The sequence below is a fragment of the Rhinolophus hipposideros genome (assembly GCF_964194185.1).
Source record: "Rhinolophus hipposideros genome assembly, chromosome: 2".
Lineage (NCBI taxonomy): Eukaryota > Metazoa > Chordata > Mammalia > Chiroptera > Rhinolophidae > Rhinolophus > Rhinolophus hipposideros.
Genome location: NC_138048.1, coordinates 51,506,713 through 51,531,033, shown reverse-complemented (window position 1 = coordinate 51,531,033; position 24,321 = coordinate 51,506,713). Strand labels below are relative to the sequence as shown.

The window sequence follows — 24,321 nt, the reverse complement described above, 5'->3', positions numbered from 1 at the left end:
CTATGGGGACAGAGTCCCAGAGAGCAGTTTCCAGGCTCTCAGCCTCACGGGGAAAGGTGCTGGCTCGGTTATTAGATGGCCGTCAGCTGTAATCTGATGGCTGTCTGCTGAGGCTGGGTGGCCATCAGCTGTTACTGGTTAGCCATTAGCCACTAATATAACTGCTGTGGATGCGCTAGGGGGTTGGTTGGTGGGCAGAGAAGCGCGGATTGCAGCAAGCAAGTGGGGTTGGTTGGCAGAGACGCGGCAGGGAGATTGCGCATCGTGTGGCTCCTGCTTCCTGTGTCTCCAACCCAGCCGCCAGCAAAACTATAGTAATATGAACCCCCTATTCATGGCTCTGTGGATGTTCCTTTTTGGCCTCACCATGACCTGCGTTCTTGTGCCGGGAGCGAGACCAGAGACCCTGCAATATGACAGTGTCTGTCTGTCATGCAGGGACTCAGCTGCAATCTGCCATCTGCTTCTCTGCCAACCACCAACCCCCCAGAGTAGCCATGGCAATTATATTAGTGGCTAATGGCTAACCGGTAACAGCTGATTACAGCTGATGGCCATGTAATAACCGGAGCCAGCACCTTTCCCCGTGAAGCCGAGAGCCTGGAAACTGCTCTCTGGGACTCTTTCCCCCACTGTCCACCCCCACACACCACAAAAAGACCACTAGAAAAATGAGTGGGCCCAGATCCAGGAGACACCAATCAGAATTTCTCTGCGGGTCTCTCCCACCCTCCACACCTGGGCCCTAGACAAAGTGAAGAGTGTTCCAATATCCAGCTCAGATGCCTTGTCACTTCACCTTGAATTAACTGGACCTGGAGTCAAGGTTTGAATGACAGCTAAGTTTGGCAGGTGTAAGTAGGAGCTTACACATGGAGGTAGAGACCAGATGGGAAGACTGGACCACATTATCCCCAAGTCGGGCTCTCTCCTCGTTGGGCCTAATGGAGAGCTGAGGGGCACTCTCTATGTACTTACGCCCCCTGCTGGCAGAATCTTTCTCAACTTCTTCAGTAAGTTGTTTGGTAGAGGCTGACGGTGTTTGGAGTGGGTATGCACAACCCAATTGTGTTAGTGCAGATCCTCCAAGAAGCAGTCACCAAAATTGGGATCAAACACCCAAGGATTTTATTTGGGGAAAGTGTGAGAGAAAATGAGGGAACCAGAGATGCTGGGGGAGCCTTCAGCCACCTGAGTGAGGAGAGAGGGAGGGAAGGTTGAGTGGAGGAGTGCCCTAGACCTCCGGGTAGTCTACAGAAGGTTCGACAAACTATCAGGGAGTCCTGGAGCCTGTGTCTCTCAGGAATGAGTTAACATCCAGGTCGCGGTCAGTCATTATTTGGGAGCTGGGGGCACTGGGGATTTTCTCCTCTGACTCCGACTCCCCTACACACACACACACACACATTGGGTTTTGTAAGCCCTTCCGTCAGCCCAGGGTGTTGGCTCTTTCAACTTTTCTAACTCCTTCCTGGAGGTGGTGACAAGACCTTAGGAGCTGTGTAGGAGGGAGATAGGATGAAAGAAGACCACCCTTCTTTCAAGCCTCAGAAAGCACATCCACAAAACCCAGCAAACCTTTCTTGTGCCAAAACTGACGGCTTCACAACTTTGGTGCACTCTTATACGAAGAGTATCTTTATTTTCCCCCTTACATTTTTCTAAGAACCCCTTCCAGAAAGAGTGTGGGGTGGGATGAACAAGGTGATCTGTTACATTGTTCCTGGATTAATAGGAGAAGAACCTGGAAAGTCATGGTTGCAGCCAACACCAGAGGCCAAGGCAAAGTGTTCTGCAGGGTTGTTTAGCAGAAGTGGGGCACCCACAGAGGAGGGGTTTGTGAAGGTTACTGTGGTAGTGGGTGCAGGATGAACCACTGTTGGGGTAATTCGGAAGGAGGCCCGTGCACGGTCCCAGGGAGTAGGACCGAGCACCAGGCAGGAAGTGTGTTGGTTTGTGACAGACTTGAAGGGGAGGAAAGAGTCAGTGCTGACTGGACACCCCAGGGCAGCCTTCTGGGTGTGTGGGCCGCTCAGGCAAATCACTGCTGGAACCCCACACCCAGTACCAGCCTCAACTAGACCTTCTGTGGTATGTGATTTCCTTTCTCTCCAAGACAGGCATGGCCTTGCTCATTCCAGGGCAGCCCAGAGGCTGTGAGACCCTGAGCTGGGTCCTTCCTCCCTGACAGGCCAGATTTCCTCCCTGTCCTTCTGGTGACCCCATTATTTCTGCCATCCCATGCTCCCTGAGCCAAGTGACTAATACACATAAATCTCCCTAGGAAGAGTAGAGACCAGGCTGAACTCTGCAATGGAAACCAAGCCCAAAGAGGTGTGGTTGGCTGCCCTGGCAGCCACTTGCCATTGCCCATGGGTGCCAGGTGAGAGATGTGAGCCCAGCGAGAGGAAGGAAGGGGGCCAAGGACGAGGAGAGGGGCAGGCAAAGGGACTAGGTGAGGAAGGATGGTAGCCAGGGAGCTCCATGAGGGCAGAAACCAGGTTTGTCCCATGTTCCCAGGGCCTGGCAAGCACCTGGCACATAGTAAATACTCAATGAACATTTGTTAATTGACTGATTGATTGATTGATTGATTGATTGATTTTGAACAAATTCACCTAGAGGGGCTGCTGTAAAGGATGGTGAAATGGGGTTGGGATGAGAAGAGGCATCTTGCTTCTTAGGAGACAGTCTCTAGGCAAAAATGGCAGGAGTCTTTTTGTAAACTAGCAGTCCTTTTGAGATGTCTAAGGGGGGCCATGGGAGGGGTCTGGAGTGTGCACTTCAGGGGCTTGCTCCGACTGATCCTGTGGTCCACAGTTGGCCACCAGTGTCCCACAGAGCATTCAAGGAGGACAGTGACTGAGGACATGGGGATGTGCTCCAGCACGTGCTGTGTAGTTTCCTGCAGTGTACTCGCTATTCACGTTGTCTTCAAGGGGGCACCTGCATGGTCCAATATGGCAGCCGCTAGACACGTGTGGCTACTGAGGACTTGAAATATGTCTAGGCCAAAGTGAGATGGAAAGTATAAGCTACACTTGGATTTCCAAGACTTAGTAGGAGAAAGAAATATCTCAATACTTTTTCATATTGATATGTTGAAATGATATGATTTTGGATATGTTGGGTTATATACACTATAATGTTAAAATTAATTTCACCTGTTTCTTTCTACTTTTAATGTGGCTACTAGAAAATTTTAAATTATATGCGTAGCTTGCATTATATTTCTACTGGACTGCACAGCTCTGCAAGATATTCCACATCTTGCTTTTTCTCACCTAACATATTGTGGAAATTGTTCTTAATCAATACATATGGAGCAGTCTCATTCTTTTCAATGGCTGCACAGTATACAATTGTGTGAAGATGCTATAATGAGGTTTCAATATAGTGAGATCGTAGTGATTACAAAATCCTCAGTAGTTCACTGCTGGGAGCTATGAATCTTCCATCACAGTTTAAAGGCACAAAGGGAATTCCAAGTGGGACTTTGTGGGTTGCAGGTAGTTGGAGGACGCAGGTCCACACAGTGACCCATCGAGGGGATGTGTCATGTGCTGAAGTAGAAAACTAAGACTCAGGTATTAGGGAAAGCTCACAGTTGGGAGGGGAAGAAAGAGGAAGAGGAAACAGGAAACGAGTAGACAAAAGGCCAGTCAGAAAGTTAGAGAAGAACCGGGATGGCCCAGGGCCACAGAGGTCAGAAAGAGACCTTTCCTACAGGAGAAGGAAGTCAAGGAAAGGTGTGCATTACGGTGCTAGGGCGCCTTTAGCTTCAACAAGGGGTCCTCAAATTTGTGACTTAAAAAAAAATTATTACGTGATTTAAAAAAACTATTTTGCATTGAATATATATTAGTCATTGGCTGCATATTTATTGAGTCACTTCTGTGTGACAGGTCCTGCTCTGAGGTGGGAGGGAGTTTTCAGAGGGAACTAAGACAGGCAAGAATCCTGCTCTCAAGAAGCTTATAATTTATTGCAGAGAAATGGATAATAAACAAGCAAACAAATTAGTAAGACTTTAGGTAGTTATGTGATAGAGTGACTGGGATGGGTGGTAGCATGGCAATGTCATGGAAGTCCTCTCTGTGGAGGTGACACTGTGACATTTAGTGCAGATTTGAACAAGGAGAAGGGCGTCAGCTACATAACCACCTGAGAAAGAGGTAAATATGTGTTCTAGGTGCCATGGGGAGGCTTGTGTGGGGTCTTATTCAGTTTGGAGTGCGGGCAAGAGATCAAGAAGAACTTTAGAGAGAAAGTGGACACCGAGGTGAGTCCTGATGGATGGGTTCCTACTTGTCAGGGGGACAGCCTTGTGGATTCAGGACAGAGCGTTCAGTGGGCTAAAGTGTGGAATGCAAGATGAGGCTGAGAGCCAGGCAGGGCACATGTCCTGGAGGGGTTAATAAGCCATGAGGAGAAATTTGGACTTTATCCTGAGGGCAGGGGGCAGACACTGGAGGGTTTTAAGCAGGATGGAGACAGGATCCGCTGTGAAAATAAGGAGGATCACTTCCCCCATGATGTAGAGAATGGATGGAAGGGACAGGATTGGAGGCAGGGTGAGAGTTTTGGGGGTTGGGTGGTCATCCGCGTGAAGGAGGAGGGTGTCCTGAGCTGCGGTAGGGTCCATGATGATAGAGGATAGAGGAAGGGATGGGAAGGAGAGATTTAGAGGAGGATAGAATTGACAGGACTTCTGTCTTGTCTGAGTGGATTTTAAAGGTGAGAGAAAAAGATCAAGGCAGACATCCCAACGTTTGATTTGGAACATTGTCTGAAGGGTGCTACTCAGTAGATACCGAAGACAAGAGCAAGAGCAGGTCTGGGGTACACAAACGGTGTTCTATCCATACAATGGAATATTATTCGGCCAGGAAAAGGAGTAAGGTCCTGACATGTGCTACATCATGGATGAACTTTGATAATCGATGCTAAATGAAAGACGTCAGATGCAAAACTCTACATATTATATTCTTCCATCTATATGAAATGTCCAAAATACTCAAATCCATGACCACAGACAGCAGATCAGTGGTTGTTAGGAGTGAGGGGGAAAGAGGCAAGGGGAGTGTCTGCTTAATAGTACGGTATTCTTTTTTGTGGTGATAAAAATATTCTGGTACAAGTGGTAATGGTCGCACAGCACTATAAAAATACTAAAAACCACTGAATCGTACTCTTTAAAATGGTTAAAATGATAATTTTATGCTACGTAAATGTAATCTCAATAAAATATTTAATTTAAAAAAAGCATGTTCAGGGCACAATGATGAGTTTGTTTGGGAGGTGTGAATTTGGGGTATCTGAGAGATACCCAGGTGGAACTGCCCAGTAGGTAGTTGTGGCATTTGACTCAAGAAACAGGCCTCAGATGGAGTCAACCATCAATACATAGAACCACAGAGACGCCATTGCTGCCTCAAGCTGCCCCCGCTTTTCTGGTCCAGCTCAGGATTCAGAACCAGATAGATGTGCCTTCAAATTCTGCTTTGGGAGCTCCTGCTGGCTGTTAGGTCCGTACCCACAGAGACAAAGTTCAGGTCACCCTTTGTGTTAATTATTAGTCTTCTTTGGAACACAGATTTTTGTATTTTCACATGAAGAGTGAGGTTGGTTTAATGTACATACAGTAGGACAAAAAGAGCTACCAAGGCAAACCCAGCCCACCAAGACTTACACTTTTCATTACAGAGCATGTCCTCAGAGTCTTTTCCATGGGACTAGGAATCTGGCTTTTAACAGTGTCAGTGCTCAGAGTCACACACTAGTTGGTTTCTCTGGGATCAAATTAAACCTAAAGTCCACCTGAAAGTCTTCCCACATTCATTGTCATCACCAAGAGTGTTTTTATTTTGACTTTTCTTATACTTAAGGACTGAGCTTCTTTTTCACATTTGACATCCCCATTTGAAATTCTCTTCCCTCACTAAATGGAGCAAAAGATTTATAATCATTTTTTGAAAGCACAACAAATGCAAATATTTAATCTTTTTTAAAAATTTTGTTTTATTGTGGAATATTGGGGAACAGTGTGTTTCTCTAGGGCCCATCATCTCCAAGTTGTTGTCCTTCAGTCTAGTGGTGGAGGGCGCAGCTCAGCTCCAAGTTCAGTTGCCATTTTCAATCTTAGTTGCAGGGGGTGCAGCTCACCACCCCATGCAGGAACTGAACCAGCAACCTTGCTGTTAAGAGCTTGAGCTCTAACCAACTGAGCCATCCGGCCACCCCTCCAGCAGCTCAGTGGCAGCTTGTTGTCTTCAGTCTTGTTGTGGAGGGTGCAGCTCACTGGCCCATGTGGGAATCGAACTGGCAACCCTGTTGTTCAGAGCTCGCGCTCTAACAAGCTGAGCCATCTAGCTGCCCCACAAATATTTAAAGTTTTCATGTGACTCTTCCATCTTTTTTAATTGACTGGGTAAAAATCTTTCTACTCATTTTTTCTCCCGAGTCTTATATTTTTATTGTTTTGAAAGAATTAATTGTTCCATATTTTCTCTTTATAACTTATCAGGTTGTGTATGTATTGTTAAATACCCTGCTAGGCTGTGAACATCTTAAGGGACAGTGTCCCTTTGTGCCCCATATCCTAGATACCCAGTAAGGGCCTGGCATATGGTAGGCTCTCCATATGGATCTATGGAATCACCCCAATGAGCTTTACCTAATGTCCAGGGCCATGTACAGTTTTCTTCTTCCTTCATCCTTAACTTCCTGAGTCCACATAAAGGCTTCATTTGCAACCATGGCTTGCCTGCTTTGTTTTCTTCCATAATCTAGAACAAGTGGCTCCTAAATCATCTCACAGTGGCTATCAGAGTTCAGAGTGAGGGATTTCCTCTTAATGCTTGCATAGGGAAGAATCAAGAGAGAGGCGATGAAAACCAGCTCAGGATTCAGAACGAGATAGATGTGCCTTCAAATTCTCACTCTTCTCTGTGGCAGCAGAGTAATCTTGGGCAGGTTATTTAGACCGCTGTTTCTTAAACTGTCAGCAAAGGACCAACTTTCTAAAAAGGCAAAATTATAGCAATGGTAAAAATCAGTGGTTGCTAAGGGGAATGAGGAGAGGGAGAGATGAGTAGGTGAAGTGCAGGGGTGTTTAGGGCAGTGCAACTATTCCGTATAATACGGAAGTGGTGGACACACGACACTGTGCATGTGTCAAAACCCATAGAACTTTCTAACACATACAGCGAAACGTAACGCATGCAAATGAAAAAAGAATCATTTAGGAGGTCAGAAATTCCAGGCTAGAATGCAGAACAATTCCAGACTAGAATGCCCAAACAATCTAAAGGTACTGCAGTTGTATGAACAACCTCACTAAAGGGGGTGGGGAAAAGGGTGCTAACAGAAGTTACTTTGCAAATGAGTGGAGTATATAAGACTAAAGGCGAAAGAAACTGTACATAAAGGTGTTTCTCATGAGGGTACAGGCTAACAATTCTGATAACACTATACATATATACTGGGATTGAACAATTAAGTAAATGGTGACAGGGGCTACCAGGAACCTCCCTGTTGGAGTGGGAGGCTACAGATTAGCAAGGGGAGGAGGCTGGAATTATCTGTGTGGAAATGGATTGGAGTTGGAGACATCAGTATGAACTCATGTTTAGCTTCATATAGATACATATGGGTATATACTAAAGTATTTATAAATACGTATATGGACGTGGGTTAGTATACACATGTATTTCCTTGCTCTGTCACTTGAGAGACACCACGATATCAATGGGTATACCTAGAGTCAAGATCTTACTTTCTACTGCCACTCTCCAATAAAAGAGATCCTGGGTTCCTTGAAGAAATAACTAATTCTAGGGTTGAGGAAAGAAATACCTAAGATGAACTGGAGCATCTTGTATAAATGCAGAAAGTAAGAAAGAGCTTAAAAAAATAAAACACAATAATGAAATATATCGAAGAGACACAGGAGCCAGTGGAAAGACTTCCCAAAACTGGAACAATTTGAGCAACAACATAAATAAAATCATACTTATAATCTAAAGTATAAAATAAATATTAAGAGGTCCATACTGACGTATATAAATGCTTGAATGCATAAATAAATGGGGGGAGAAAAGACAAACCCCCTATGCACAATTTCAAATAATTAATGTGATATTGCCCCCTCAAGGAAGTTTGAACACAATTCCCCAACCCTCAAGTGTGGGCTGCATGTAATGAATTCTTTTTAGAGAGTATAGTCTGGAAAGGGTGGAAAAAAGACTAAGTTTACAGTAGGGAAACCTGACAAAGACTACGTCAGCCAAGTGACCGAGATCAACATCCACAGTGACAGGTCATGCTGAGTGTATGTCCCCTTGATACTGTATGACGAGAATGTCACTTTACTTACATGAATTCCTCCCCAAAATTCACAACCCCGATCTAATCATGAGAAAAACATCATACAATTCCAGCTGAGGGGCATAATACAAAATCCCTGACCAGTACTCCTCAAAACCGTCATGGTTATCAAAGACAAGTCTGAGAAACTATCACAGCCATGAAGAGCCTAAGGAGACATGGCGTCTAAAACATACTCATAAGGTGGTATCCTGGATCGGATCCTGGAAGAGGAAAATGACATTAGGTAAAGAAATCTGAATAAAATATGCATAAATAATACAAATAAATTTAATAAAGTAGTAACTATTTAATAACAATGTATCAATGTTGGCTCATTAATTGTGACCAATTTACTAACAAATATAAGGTATTAATAGTAAGAAAATGGGTGTGGGTTATATGGGTCCTCCCAGACTGTCCTTGTAATTTTTCTGTAAATCAAATTATTCTGCGAAAAGGTTATTAAAAATGAATTACTAGAAAAATAAAATGTATAAAAACCAAAGATATATAAAATATGAATCCCCAAATTTTACATAATACTGTGTTTATTTCATCTTTTGTTTGTCAAATTGTAGGTTATAATTGCAACTATTTCGTGTTTATAAATACATAATGATTACCTAGGATAGGCTTTCTGATAAAAAATAAATCATGGCATAATTAGATACACTTCATCTAACTTTTAATTTATTCTAATTCAATTATATAAAGCAGAGATTAGCGAACTTTTTTGCAAAGGACCATATGGTCTCTGTCACAACTACTCAACTTTGCCTCAATAGCGTTGTAGACAATCCTAAAATGAATGTGCAGTTGTGTTCCAATAAAATTTTATTTACAAAAACAAGCAGCCGCTAGATTTGGCTCATGGGCTATATAGTTTGCCTACCCTTCACATTTAGCTTAACATTTGTGAGATTTACCAGTTTTCCCAAGTATATTTGTTTTCAAATCACTATCTTGTGAAACAATCTGCTCATACTTCTTTTCCTTGTGAAATATTTAAAAAAAATTTCTGTTTCCAATAAATACTTATTGATAGGACCCATGAATAAGAAACTGTCTCTAACCACACTATGAAGTGAAACAAAAATCCCTAGAGACATGTTCACTAAATATATAAAGATATTATTTCACTCAGGACCAGAGTTTCAACATTGTCAACATTTTCATTTAATTTCCATGAATTTTTTCCCTGGATACTATTCCTTTGCATTGATCTATTTACCAATTCTTGGCCCAAGACTACTTTAAATTACTATAGTTTTACATTTTACCATCTGGTCATTTATTCAAAATGTATTTTTTCATATGAACTTGAGAATCAAATTTTCAAGTTCCAAAAAATAACATTGGCGTTTTTATTCTAACTGCAGAGATGAATATAGGGAGAATTAACATCTGTTTACCATTAAAGCTTTTCATCTAGGAACATATGTCTTCTTATTTATTCAAGATATTTTTAAAGTCCTTTATTACGTTTATTATTTTTCTTCATATGACTTTTCCACAACTCTTTTAAGGTTTATTCCTAGCTGTTTTGTGCCAAATGTTTATTATTTTATTTTTAATTTTTTTTATTGGGGAACAGTGTATTTCTCCAGGGCTCATCAGCTCCAAGTCGTTGTCCTTCAATCTAGTTGTGGAGGGCGCAGCTCAGCTCCAAGTCCAGTTGGCATTTTCAGTCTTTAGTTGCAGGGTGCATCGCCCACCATCCCATGTGGGATTTGAACCAGCAACCTTGTTGAGAGCCCACGCTCTAACCAACTGAGCCATCCAGCCGCCCCCGAAATGTTTATTATTACATACAAGGGACATACAACTTCTCTGTCAAAATGCTAGGAGTTTCCAAACACTGTCTCTCGATTCCTGTACTTACCTCACCGTGACCAGCATACATCTGTGGTTTGCATTTATGGAAGCACTGATTTTGACTTCTGTGAGCCTCGGGCTCCTCTTGGGTAAAATAAGAGCACAGTGTTGGTAAAGAGTTGGTAAAGATGGATGCATTCACAGGCAGCTCCTCAGGTCCCAAAGGAGACATCCCTTTCCTGCCCAACAGCCGCCATGCTCTGTGGCTGCTCTCTGTCCTGTTTGCCCCACCTTCCAAGAATGCATCCAGTAATGGCCTGACTCTTCCTATTTACAAGTTTTGTAACACTTTGAAAGAAGAAGATAAACAGAAACAACAAATTATGGGGAAAATATTTGCAACTAATCTGACAAAATGTCCCTAACAGTATTACATGAAACACATAAATTGATCAGAAAAATACTAAGATCTTAACTGGATAAAGGATTTGAACAGATAATTCACTATGAAAAAATATATATGTATTATTCACATACACACATATGTATGTATGGAAAAAATAGCTGTTTAATTCTCAGAAGTGGTAAAAATGTGAATTAAATTAATTGTATAATTATTAAACTATAAAAATGATTTTTCAAATTCTTCCTAGGGTTTTCAAAGTTTTGTTAACAGTGTCACTGTGTTGGTTAATGTCATGTTTCAACTTGGTTGGGCCATAGTGCCCAGATATTTGGTCAAATATTATTCTGTATGTTTCTATAAGAATGTTTTTGGATGATATTTACATTTAAATTGGTGGACTTTGAGCAAAGCAGATTGCTCTTCATAATGTGGTGGACTTCATCCAATCAGTTGAAGGCCTGCATAGAACAAAAGGCTGACCTTGAACAAGAGGGAATTCTCCAGCAGACTTTAATTGTTGGACTTCATCCGAACACCGACTCTTCCTAGTTTTCTAGTAGACTGCCTTTGTCTTGAGTCTTTAGCCTGCCAGTCTCCTGCATCAGATTTTGTACTCACCAAGTCTTTATAATTGTGTGAGCCAACTCCTTCAAATAAATCTCTCTCTCTCTCTCCTGCTTCTCTGGAGAATGATGACTAACACAGGCACTCTCATACATAAGTACAAAACTTTTGAAAAGCAATTTGGCAATATGTATTAAAAGCCAATAAAAGATTTATACACTTTAATTCAGTAATACCCCTTTTGGAAATCTATCTTAAGAAAATGATACCCAGAAGGAGAACTTATTGGCATGTTAAGCAGGACATTATTATTTATAATAGTTAAAGAAAGAAACCAACAAACAAAATATCTAAACATTCAATAATAGAATAGTTCATTAAATTATGGTATAACTCACAATGGAATACTATTCGGCGTTAAGGAAAGATGATATAGGAGCATTTGTGACAACATGGATGGATCTCGAGAGAATAATGCTAAGTGAAATAAGTCAGACAGAAAAAGCAGAGAACCCTATGATTTCACTGATATGTGGTATATAAACCAAAAAGAACAAGACAAACAAATGAGAAACAAAAACTCATAGACACAGACAATAATTTAGTGGTTACCAGAGGGTAAGGGGGTGGGTGGTGGGTGATGAGGGTAAAGGGGATCAAATATATGGTGATGGAAGGAGAACTGACTCTGGGTGGTGAACACACAATGGGATTTATAGACGATGTAATACAGAATTGTACACGTGAAATCTATGTAAATTTACTAACAATTGTCACCCCAATAAAATTAATTAAAAAAAAAATTATGGTATAACTACGCGATGAAACACTTCCATTAAAATTATATTGAAGATGCTTAATAAATTAAACAACTGAATACAAAATTATATCTACAGTGTTGTTCAGCCATGTTAAAATATATATGTAGATGAGAAAATTGGGAGTGAAAAAAATTATTAGGGTTATTTATAAAGAAGACGTGTTACATGTGACTTTCCACCCTCTAATGTTAGGCTTTCTATAACATTTGTATATTGCATTTATTTATTTTATTTTTCGTATTTTTTATCTGTGTTTTATTACTGAAATACATTATCCTACCCATCCCACCCCACAATAAAAAGCCCACCCAGATCCCTCATTCTTTCCCCTCATCCCCCAACTTGTATCCTGTACAAGTGCTACAGAATTCACTCCCCACTGGCAATTCTGAATGTATCCTGAGTGGAGAAAAATGGAGGGGGCAAGGGAGCCCCAGGAGGGGCTTATTTGATGGCCTTGGCCACTTGCTCCTAGGTCAGCTTGATCTTTTCATCCTCTGGACAAATGGCATGACACAATTACTGATACACTCCCTGGAACACCTCAAGCAAGGAGAATCCCTGGTACTTCTTATACACCATCTGTACTCTATGGAGCTTTGGCAACAGATTTCAGTCAGCCAGAGTGAGCTCATCACCATTCAGAAATTTCCGCTGAGAGATGCCTTCAGCAGTGGTCTCATCTACTTCTTCTAGGATGGGGGATGTTAAGAAATTCTCTAAAACTTTCAGGGCTTTCAGGAGCCCCTTTTCCAGATGATCACTGAAGGCTGGGTTTGAATTCTTGATATAGGCAGAAAATTTAGCAAATACGTCCACCTAACTGTGTTGGATTCAGCGTTCAGAGCTGCCAGCTTGGGGTAACTGGGAGGGCAGAGCCCTGCCTCCAGAAATGCCTCAGTCTTGTTGGTGTCTGTGTGCACTTCGGTGCCATACAGCAGGAATGGGACCTGCCCTCCTGGGCACGGCTTCTGTACAGTCCAGTTTGCCTCTTGGTGTCAATGGCGGTTATGTTAAACTTGTCTCCCTTGAGCCAGGACACCATGAACAGTCTGAGAGACGGGGCAGGTCTTGGCCCCATCACCGCCAGCGTTCACGAACAATTTAATTCTTCAGCCATGACTGCGATGAGGATATTTGCATTTATTTTTTTAAAAGGGAATAAAGGGAGGAAGGGAGAGAGGGACAGAGGGAGGTGATATTTTGCAGGTATTTTGGACACTGGTGAGCACAGGGTGCCTTCTCCCTACCCGCCCATCCCAGTCCTACAATGCTGCCTTCGGTGTATAGGCTCTGGGGTCCAACTCCCCCCAGGAAGGAGGTGAGCAGGCAGCAGCTCCTGGAGTGGAGGGAAGAGTTGTGCCAGCTGCCTTTCCTTCCACCTCTGGATTCCTACTTCATCTTTCTGGTCCTACATTTCTTCAATACCTGGTCACATCTGAGGATGTGATTGCTCAGCTAGAGTCTCTCTCCCTGTTGCTCTCCCAATGGGAATGCAACAAGACAGGGACTCAGGGTTTGGCCTAGAGACTTGTGTTGAACTTTAGCCAACCAACTGAATGCTAGTGATGAATTCACCCAGTGTTGGCCTGGGGACACCTGGAGAACCAGATCTCTCCCACTCAAGAGTGAGGGAGAAAGGAGACTCCTGGATGTTTGCATATGTTTCTCCCTCTGCTGGAGAACCCATCCCTTTCTTTACCTGGCTAATTTCTACAGTCTTGAAAGACTCAGCTAAGGCATGACCTCCTACAGGAAGCTTTCCCAGATATACACTTCCCTGCCAGGCTGGCTCAGGTTGGGAACACCAGGAGGATAAATGCTGTGTCTGCCAAGGCCTAGGCAGAGCTGAAACTTAGAAAATATTTGTTGACTGAAAAGAAATCACTTCCTTGTAATTGACTTGGCCCTTGGCCTCACATCTCCCTGAACCCACAATGCCCTCTACCACATATACTGTCTTGGGAAGAATAGCTTCTTTGATTAAATTTATGTACCATATGGAAGGAGGAAACACTTTGGTGTCGTGACGGCCATGAAAATGTACTGCTCAGCTCTCCGGCTGCACAGAGCATAACTGATTGACACACCAGCTGCAGTCCCCTGCATCCACCATCACTTTTGACAAGAGATCATGCTTCCCCAGGGCTCCTCCCAGCCAGTGCCTGAGCATAGCGAGGGTATAACGCAGGCACGTTCCAGCAAAACATGGGACTCCTCCAATGGGTGACACTGGCTTGAGGACATCCTATTGGCCTGATGGAAACCGTCTTAGACTGAACTGCAGTCCAGGACTCTTCCTACCCAGTCCTCGAGGCTTCTTTCCCCCGTTCCCTCACAGAGGTCAGACCTGCATCGTGTCTGAAGAATCTGCTCACTCTCTATGGTTCCTCCCCTGTGGTAGCCAATTTCCAAGATAGCTCCTAATGATCCCCACTTCCCTCTGTTCATGTTCTCATGTAGCCCCCCCACACTGTCCCAGGGTTGGTCTGTGTGACCAACAGAATATGGCACAGGTGACAGAATGTCACTTCTGAGATTAGGTTATAAAAGATACTGTAGTTTCTCTCTCTCTCTCCCAAGTCAGCTGCCATGTTGCTGCCACGTTGTTGAACAGCTCTAGCCCACATGGTGAGAAGCTGAAGCCTCCAGCCAACAGCCACATGAGTGAGCTTGGGAGCCTTTAGATGACTGTGGCCCCTGCTGACAACTGCAACCTTCTAAGAGGCCCTGAGCCAGAAACAACTAGCTAAGTCTCTCCAGATTCCTGATCCTCAGAAACTTGGTGAAATAATAAATGTTTGTTGTTTTAAGCCACTAAGTTTTGGAGTGATTTGTTATGCAGCAATAGATAATTATTCAATAATATACTCCCCTTTTTCTTTCTGCGGCATTTCCTCTAATAAATCTTTTGCATGCTTAATCTTGTCATGACATCAGCTTTTCAGAGGACTGAGACAGCATAGGTGTCAACAGATGACAAGAAAAACAGCCAACCCTAACTGAACAGGTAGTAGTGCACTTCTAATCACCTATCATTTTAGTTAATCCTCACGACAATCCTATGTGATACTACTATTGTCCCCATTTTACAGATGAAGAAACCGAGACACAGCGATGTTAACTCATTTGGATGTGGAGAGCGCGCCTAGAATAGCAAAAACTGCTGTGTTTACTGCAGGGAATTCTAGTTCTGGCTCAACGGTGTGACTTTGGACAAGACATTTCACTCCTTTGGGCCTCTTCCCGTCTATGATGAGGGTGCCAAAATGACTGGTCTCTGAGGTCCCTTTTAAGGATAACAATAGGGTATCACTAGCATTCCAAGAGTTAGATTAGTAAAACTGACACGTAAGAGATAAGATCACACAGACACATACATGTGTGTACGTATACAAATATATGTGACTCAAATGTCAGCTGGAGTCATCCTTTCTTTGGGGTCCAGAGAGAAGGGAGGATCAAGGCCCCATTCCACCTTCCTTGTCAAGTCCAGTGCTCCCTCCAGACACGGAGAATCCTTTGGTGGCAGGTGGAGGAGGTGATGGACTTGTGTCACCCCCCACTCCAAAGTCCCACTCCAATTTCCTGCCTTGAGACTTCCTGGACTCCACCCTGCACAAAGCAATTCTGATTTTTTTCTGTCCCTGTGCCAACCCAAATTTGAGACATAGCCTTTTTCTCCTTGATCCCTGCCCCCCTGCCCCACCCCCATGATGCACCCACTTACGACAGAACTCAGACTGTGGTCTCCTGGTCATTGGCCACACTGCACAGCAAACAGGAGCCTGTCGCAGAGCAGGAGGTACTTTTTCTATGACCTGCCCCGGCCCACCTCCCTCCACCCCCACGCCAGCCACCCAGGCCTGCCCCTCTTGCTGTTGCATAGGGTTGCCAGATAAAATACAGTATGTTCAGTTAAATTTGAATTCCTCATAAACAACAAATAACCTTTAGTATCAATATGTCCCAAATATTGCATGGGATATGTTACATTACACAATTATCCACTGGTTATGTGAAATTCAAATTTTACTGGACATTCTATATTTTTATTTGTTAACTCTGGCTTCCTCTTTTTTTCTGCTCTTGTTTAAAAATTCGTTTTAGGTGTATAAAACAATGTGATGGCCCCTCCCGCCCCCGCGCCCAATCTACTAGCCCTCTGACATCGTATACAGCTGTTACAATTCCATTGACTCTATTCCCTACGCTGTACTCCACACCCTGTGACCATACATACATACATATATAAAATTATAGTTGACATTCAGTATTATTCAGCTTCAGCTTCAGGTGTACAGCACAGTGGCCAGGCTTCCTATTTTCTTCCAAGGTTTCTCGTTGCTCTCCCCAACGTCACCTCTGACACTCAGATTCTGTTCACTGTATAAGTCAGAGCAGTTATGGTCTGCCCAGACCTCATCCCCAAAGTCAGCCCAGGTCCACGCTGCATTTCTAAACCCCTCAAGGACAACCCCTCCTTTATTAGCTCAGTGCACCCACAGTTTATGGTTTCTTCTTGAATTCCTCCAACCTGTTCTTCGAAACAGCACTTTCCTCTTCTGTTGCTGGTATAGAAGTCGTCTTAACACAAAAACGCTTCTCCAGCTGCCGTCAGAGGGTGGAAGGCCTATCAGTGCCTACACAGTGCAAATAAAGAAAGAATTTGCCAGTGGAGGCCAGCCAACAAGGAGAACAAGAAAGAGGGCCCAGGAGGCTGAACCGGGTGGGAAGAGGCCCTGGATAGAGGAACGCAGCTCTCCACTTCCAGAAGTAATCCCTCGTGTTAGCCATCCTATAGTGTTAGGGAGTATGGAGGAAAATGGTTTTGAGGTCAAACAAATATGGAAAATTTCTGGTAAAACTATGTTTATTTCAGAGCCTTAAATAGTCCTACACACATTGTGAATTTCCAGGAGTGGATGAAATATGCAACCTTCTCCAAACTTAATTGGCCTTGAGTCCTTTTTTTGAAAAGCTGTTCATGTAAGAGCGTTTTGCTTTGGGAAATGTGGCCTTTCACTTCCCTCTCCCCTAATTTTGCTGCCAGCTCACTAAGTTATCTAATTTGAGTCTTTGGATAACTAGAAGCTATGAAGGGGACCACCCTGTCATCAGACACAGAGATTTAATAATTGCAAAGGGACAGCATAGGGGAGATTGCTGAAGATGAATAGACTTGCATAGGGGAGGATAAATCAATGACATCACACAGTCAGACAGTTGGGGAGTTCTAGCTTCTATTTTCCATTAATAAACGGCATTCTGGTTTATGTATCAGTTGTGCACATGGGTTTGGTTAGCAGAAATCATTTCCCCAGAAGCTGGGACATTGATAAGACCTGGCTCTTGGTTACTGGGCTGAAAAGATGGGCCCAAGCAAAGTGACCAGTAGGCTTCTTGTTTCTTCCCACAAAGCACCTTCAACTCTAGAATTGTGGATCTTTAATAAATGTTAAATTTGCGGAGGGCCAAAGGGGTCATCATAGGTCAGCCATCTTATCAGTGGGCAAAAGGCCAACGGGTGAGCTGAGGTGTATGAGGAAGGAGAGAAGTGAGAAAAGGGGTAAGTGCAACGAGAAAGAAAAGACATGAGTCAGGGAGGTCCAAGATCAGAAGCGAACATGACATTTAGTAGGTGCCCAATACTGGAGGGCAGTGGGAACAGGAAACGCGTGGAAAACAGGAAGACAGAGGAACTAGGCTGTAGGCCGGACGTCAGAACAGTTTCCGGCTGAACCCAGGACAGCAGCCAGGAGGAGATGCACGTCCTAGCCTGGGAGGCCAAGAGATAACTGGAGGCCTGCTCTTCTCCACGTGGTGGAGTTCTTCAGGAGTGGACAGAGCACACAGCCCATCCCTGGGGGGAGGCACCTGAGCTCTCACACCTGGGGAAAAGGGTGTGGATGGTGAGGGCCTGACTGGGGTTCTGAGAGCTGGCAAGAAAGCTCTGGGAACTGAGGACTCAAAGTCTTCCCTACCCCATCTTCCCATTGGACATCCTTTTCATCAGCCACGGCCCTGGTCCTGCTCCTCTGTCCCATCCTGGTTGTAAAAGGAGAGGGAGCTCCTTGTGGGCCTGTGGAGACTGCTGAGACCCCGACCTGCCTCTGCCAGAATACCATGGCAGCTGATTCTATTTCCTCTTCCTGACCCAGGGGCTTGAGCTCACAGCCACTTCCTGTCTGCCCAATAGACAGGAGCTGTGACAGCCCCCCTCCACACCCCCGCTTCCCCACCCAGTTCTCAGAGCAGCCCAGATTGAAACTGAATTTGACACATTCCCTTACTTCCTTGTTCCTCTTGGCACCTGGGTCACTGACGTCCTGGCCCAAAATGCTCGTTGTGCCAGCACCCTCCAGAATCAGGGACCCACCCAGGTAGACTCAGAGTCTGGCAGCGTCAGAGCTGGAAGGGACTGCAGTGATCGACTAGTCCAACCTCATTTCAAAGATGAGGAAACTGAGGCAGCGAGTGAGGAGTAGCTGCCCAAGGTCACACAGCCGTGAGACTGTTTAGGTTCTGAATCTTCACGTCCTCCCTGAACTAAAATAGTGCCCAAATAGAGAGCCCCTGTGATCAAAATCCAGAGGTCACTTCATCCAGCCTCTTGCCTCCAAGGGGTCCATGACAACAGGGGTTGCTGCAATCTCATAACTTCTGGCTGCACGTTGACAAATGCAGCCTCGCTCCCTCTCCGGGCCCCAGTGCCACATTTTTCTATTCACTGACAGAACATAGACCACTGAGTGGCTTCCCCTAGAGAGCCCCAGCATCCCTGGGGAAAGGGAGAGGATGACCCTAGTAGACTCTTCTTCTTCATAGGGGTATTATAAAGCCAAATGCGATTCAGATGCAAAAGCACTCAGGGGGGGAACGTGTGAGGCCCCTACAAGGTAATGGGGAAAGGACACACGCCCCAGAGACATTTGGCTCTGCTCAGGCCAGTGGCTCTGCGACCGCCTTGCCCCACTCACCTCCGAGCCATGTGGACTCTGGCTTTACTGACACCGTTCCCTTCTCTGGAGGGTCCTTCCTCTGGCCCTTGGTGCACCCATCTGATACCACCTTCCTTTTAGGAAGAGACAGTGCCCTCTGGTTTGCAAATCAAATGAGCTGGGTTCAAATGTGCACCAGTCAGCCTGCTGTATGTTTTTGATTTCAACAGCTTTCCCTCCTCTTAGGAAATGTCCCACATCCTTTAAATGTCTGATAAAACCAACATCTGTGTTCCGTAAAGTGTCCTCCTCCAGCCACTCGCCTCAGCATCACTTGGGGAAATAGGTAAACACGCAGGTTCCCTGGCTGAGGCTTGGTGGAGGGCAGGCTCTAGAGCTGATATTGAAACCAGCTCCGCTAGGACATGCTTATGCCTGTAGAGTCTGAAAAGCTGAAGGATCTGAGTCTTACCAGCTCTTTAGCCTTATCTTATTTATTCCTCCCCCTTAGCCCCATCTCTGTGGTCTTCTTCAGATCCTTGATTAGGTAAAGTTTTTATCTACCTCAGGGCCTTAGCACATGCCATTCTTCTGCTCACAGCTGTCTTGCCCCACCTCCACCTGGCTAACCAGTGCTCCTTCTTTAGACCAGCTTAGGCATCCTTCTGCCTGCCCTCCTGCTCCAGCTAAAGTAAATGCCTTGCTGTATGTCCCTAGAATCCTCTCTGCTTTTCCCTCATAGCACTTAACACAATTATAATTTACTTGCTTGACATTTTGTTTAATATCTGCTTCCAGACCAGACTGTTGAGGTCAGAGACTACTGTTATCTCTGCTTTTAGCCCCACACCTGGCACAGATAGTTCCAATCAATGATTAGAGATAATATTCTATGTCAAAATACCAAACACAGTGGATGCTCAATATACGGCGGCTTAAAAAAACACAACCAGCAAGTTAAATAAGAAAACCAGCATGAAACAGCCAACATAGAGCTTTACTGTTAGTAGCAAGTCAATTCTCCGGTATGCATAGTTTGCTCTATTTTCTCACCTGTGCATGTGGTGACACAGGTTACCAGCCTCTGGCAGCCTCTCAGTGGTGGTGGGTGAAGGGCAGAGGTTTGTGTGGCCTCGGGCTGCCTGCTAGAAGGACATGCCTGTCCAGGAGCTGGCCGAGGCCCAGAGGAGCTGGAGGGCTGGCGGTGGGCAATGCCTGCGTTGCCCACCACCTGGCTTCTCTCTGCTCAAGCAGAAGGGATGACTGCAGGCCGAGCATGAACCCAGGTGAATGCAATTCCAGCTGACTCTCAACCAGCCCTAATGGACAACACAGCTTAGTCATGGCAAAGATGGCCTGTGCCCACCAGACCTGGGGCTCCCCAAGGCAGGTGGCTAGGTTTTTCTTAATTCTCTGGGTGTCTTCCCTGCACCCAGCACAGAGCCAGATACACAGTGGGCACTCACTTAATAACCATTAAAAGAATCTATGGATTAATGAATGAGCAAAATGGCCTGGCATGGTGGCTTCAGTCCTGGGTATATGAGTGTGTATGCACATGTTCATACTTTAACAGACCACAGGGCTGAGGAGAGGATGACTTCAGAAGAGGCAGTAGATGGCAAGGGCCTGGACACATGGGAGTGGAGGGTGGTTAGGATCCGAGTAAGGAGAGGGGAGGCAGGTTTTGACTTTGGGGGTGACAGGGAGGCTGCCTTTAAACATCTGAAGTGCTGCCCAGGGAGAAGGGTATTGGAGGTGACCAGGTAGGATGAGAGTCCAGAGCTTGTTAAACAGAAGAACAATGTCTTGCAGTTGGTTCTGTCAAAAAACAGCACAAAAGGTAGTGAGCTCCCCGTTACTAGAAGGACTCAGCCAGGGCTGGGCAGTGCTTAGTTGTGGCCAGTGTAGACCAGTGTGTCTCAAAGTTTGTTTTTAAAAACTACAACCTACATAGAAATATATTTCATGTTGCAGTCCTCTGCACATGCACACACAGGGGCCCACTCTGTCGGTCTGGGCGCTCAGCACAAGCATGGGGAGAGCATTGTACCTGCTCTCCCATCAGGTACCTGCTCTCCCATCAGGTACCTGCTCTCCCATTAGCCTGAAGGCCCCATCAGGCCTGGGGTCCCGAGGTTGTATTCTCAAGGAATTCAAACTCTCATTAGTATTCACCGGAGAAAAACTCATTTAGGAAGATAAACCTTCACTTAAAAAACTCACAAAACATTTTTCTCTTTTATTACAAAATAATATTTATTGTTGGAAGTACCAATAAGCAAAAAGAATAAAAGCCATCTACTACTCAGGTAATGCCAATGTCAATGTCGCAGTATATTTCCTACCGGATTCTTGTTTTTATCATTGTGTATAGTTCTTAAAAAAAATGGGATCACATTGCATAAACCATGTTATCAACATTTTTACTTCACAGTGTTTTATTAACATTTCCTTGATTACTGTATATTCTTCCACAAGATTATTTTTAAAGAATGCATCATATTCCATTGCATGAATGCATTATAAGAACTTAACCAAATTCTGGTAGTTATCCAGTTTTTGCTATGTACATATGTCTTTGTACACCTGGCCTGTGATTTCTTTTGGATAAATTCCTAGAAATGAATTTTGAAGAGTAGAAGTAAAATATTAAGACTTTTGCAATGTGTTAATAAATTACTTTCCAGAAATTACCAATTTTTAATCCCGAGAGCCATTAAAAATGTCCGTTTCTCCATATGCTCATCAATCCTGAGTATTATCATTTTTTTCAAATCTTTACAAATGCGATTTTTCTTAAAAAGTGATATTTTGTTTTGATTTGCATTTCTTTAAATACTAGTGGAATTGAAAACTTCTTCGATGTATTTCTTTGTTTATTCATGCCCTTTGCTCCCATTTTATTTTATTTTAAAGTATTATTATTATTTGTAAGAGCTCTTTATATATTAAGGATATTCATACCTTTCAAATATGTTGCAAATATTTTTTGAGTTATTAAAAATTGCCTTTCAAGTTAACTTGTTTTTTGTTTTGACATAGAGGGTTAACCTTCGTTTTTAAATATTGCCAAATGCATTCAAAAGCCAAAAATTATAATGTTTGGCTTTTGCGTGTTATTCTTTCCTCATCTTCAATTACCCGTCTGCCTCCTTCCTCCCTATGATGCACACTCCAGAAGCAGATAAGAGTTTCTTGTGATCAGGGAGGTTTATCTCATTTCCAGTCTCTTATGTTCTCTGCTGCTTTCCAGGTCATAGGCAGGTTATGACCATACAGTTAAACAGATAGATCATGGAAGAAAAACCAACTGTGGATACCCTACGTCCTGGATTACCCATCCATATAATCCGAAAATACTGCGAAGCTGATGATTCTGCCCCACTCTCCTTCCGGGCACAAAGCCTGGCATCCCAACACTGCCCCTTGTAGAACAGAGTCCAACCCTCCTGGGGCCCTCTCCCCACCCGGAGGGTCTTCTCAGGAAGATTCCGGGGTAGAAAGACCCTTTAAAGCCCTGCTTCTTGGGCTGGGTACAGCCATTCCTCATCTCAGATTGGTCGTCTCTCAAGCCCCACCCCCACCTGCCTTTCCTGCCTGGACCTCTCCAACAGCACACCCTCTTTCACTCTGTGAAGAAACCACAGGCTCTTTCAATTTGGGGGGAAATTGAATAGCAAGAGTGAAAAAGCTGTGGAGAAAGACAGACCTGCCTTCTAATTCTGGCTCAGGTCCCTGTTAGGTGTCTAAATCCGGACAAATTACGTAATCTCTGAACTGCTCAGAGACACTTCAAACAGTCTGAAGTGCTGCCGGGAAGGAGCACCGTGGCTGTTCTGCCCAAAGCTCCTTTGCCCCGAAAATGACAACGTTCACATTCTGTTTCCCACCCACCTTCTCTCTCTCACTTCCCTCCATGAGCTCCAAGTCCTCTATTCCATGTAGAAAACAGAGACACCCACCCCCAGGAAACTCCCAAACACAAGCACCCTCTGCACAACCCCCCCGCCCCCACCTCCCACCACAGAGAAATGGGAGATTGTTGCTCCTACAAAGCAGACCCTGCATCAGGCTCTTCTCTGCAGTTTTCCTCCTTTCTGAGGCTCCCCCACCCCAGGCAGGTATTCTGGATTCCATCCAGGTATCCAAAGGATTTCACCCACATTCAGGGGAATTGGGGTGAGTCAGCTACTAGTACTTCTCACGTTTCTCGTGGTGCCACACAGGTTGGCAGCATTAAACCACTACAGCCCTGATGAAGGGGCTCTGGTTTCACCGTCTTATTTACTCTTGTTAACGCTTCCTCCACCCTCCCACCTGGGCTGCATCCACAGGGGCTGGACCCCAGCTTCACCTCAGGCCAAACGACTGTCCTCCTGTATCTCAGGGACTCTGCTTACAGCCGTCCTTTCCTGTTGTTCCGTAGTTCAGGGTCAGGCCTGGATGACTAATGAACCTGTCAATTTGCTCAGCACTCCTGTCCTGACCTTCCCATTTTCTCCCTGCCTTCCTCACCCTCTGTATTCATCTGATGAAAGGACACGCTTTCATTGTAGGAGAAGTCACTGTTTTTTTAAATGCATTGGTCATTTACACGGAAACACAGACTCACAGATATGGATAAGAACACAAGTGAATTTTAATTTTGTCTCTCATTGTTGCCCAAGGCTGGTGGGGAGGGAAGGAGAGGATCTAACAGAAGAACAAGAGTTTAGGTTTCATGTTTTTAATACTTCAGGCAAAGTACAGTGACCTTGACTCTGATGGCATGGGGTAGGGGTGGGGTAGGTCTAGCCACAGCCAGGGTGCTCTGAAAGCCAGGTCCTAGCATGTGTGGGCCTGCCTCTTGGCAGAGGGGCAAACTAACCAAGGACCGGTGGCCGAAGTGTCTCAGAGTGACCAGGAGTTTGGCTGCCCAGGCATGTTAAAGGGAATCAGACATCCAGGAGCTCCCCAGGCGATAACAGTCGTAAAACCTTTTAAAGCAGTTTTAAAAAACTTATCTCACACTTGTGTAGGCTAATATAATGATCTCTATATAATATATACTATTATATCACACATCACAATATGTTAATGCTATACATATGAATTATTATAAGATATTGAAACCTACGTTTGAACTCTCAACACACAGTCAGGTTGCATCTAGGGTCTGCAGGCTTTGACCACTCTGTGAGATGTTCTATTGTCAACAATTTTAAAAAGCCCTCCAATAAAAAATATTCTCTCAGGACCCACCCCATCCTTGCCCTTGCATACTCTGCTTTTTAGTAGGTTGATTCAATACTATTGTTTCTGATTCTCAAAACCTCATTCTCTCAAACAGGCTCCTTTCCCCCAGTTTCCAAAGCATAGTCTTTGAAGAAGTTACCACCTTGCATAATCATTGCATAAAATA

The 24,321-nt window shown here is 44.3% G+C and overlaps 1 protein-coding gene and 1 pseudogene across 3 annotated transcripts in view; both read right to left on the bottom strand.

The window, feature by feature from the left end:
- Window positions 1-6,009: 6,009 nt before the first annotated feature.
- Window positions 6,010-24,321, bottom strand: part of MUC20 (mucin 20, cell surface associated) — a 95,061-nt gene continuing 76,749 nt past the window's right edge. For both annotated transcript variants that reach the window (XM_081069100.1, XM_081069104.1), the window contains exon 4: window positions 6,010-7,022. In XM_081069100.1, coding sequence (XP_080925226.1) covers window positions 6,996-7,022 — 27 coding nt within the window. In that variant the 3' untranslated portion in view covers window positions 6,010-6,995. The remainder of the gene's footprint in view (window positions 7,023-24,321) is intronic.
- LOC308506292 (chloride intracellular channel protein 1-like) lies at window positions 12,496-18,967 on the bottom strand (annotated as a pseudogene). Its single transcript has 2 exons — window positions 18,957-18,967; window positions 12,496-13,086 (listed from the first exon to the last, which is right to left on the bottom strand). The product of its transcript is annotated as a chloride intracellular channel protein 1-like (transcript).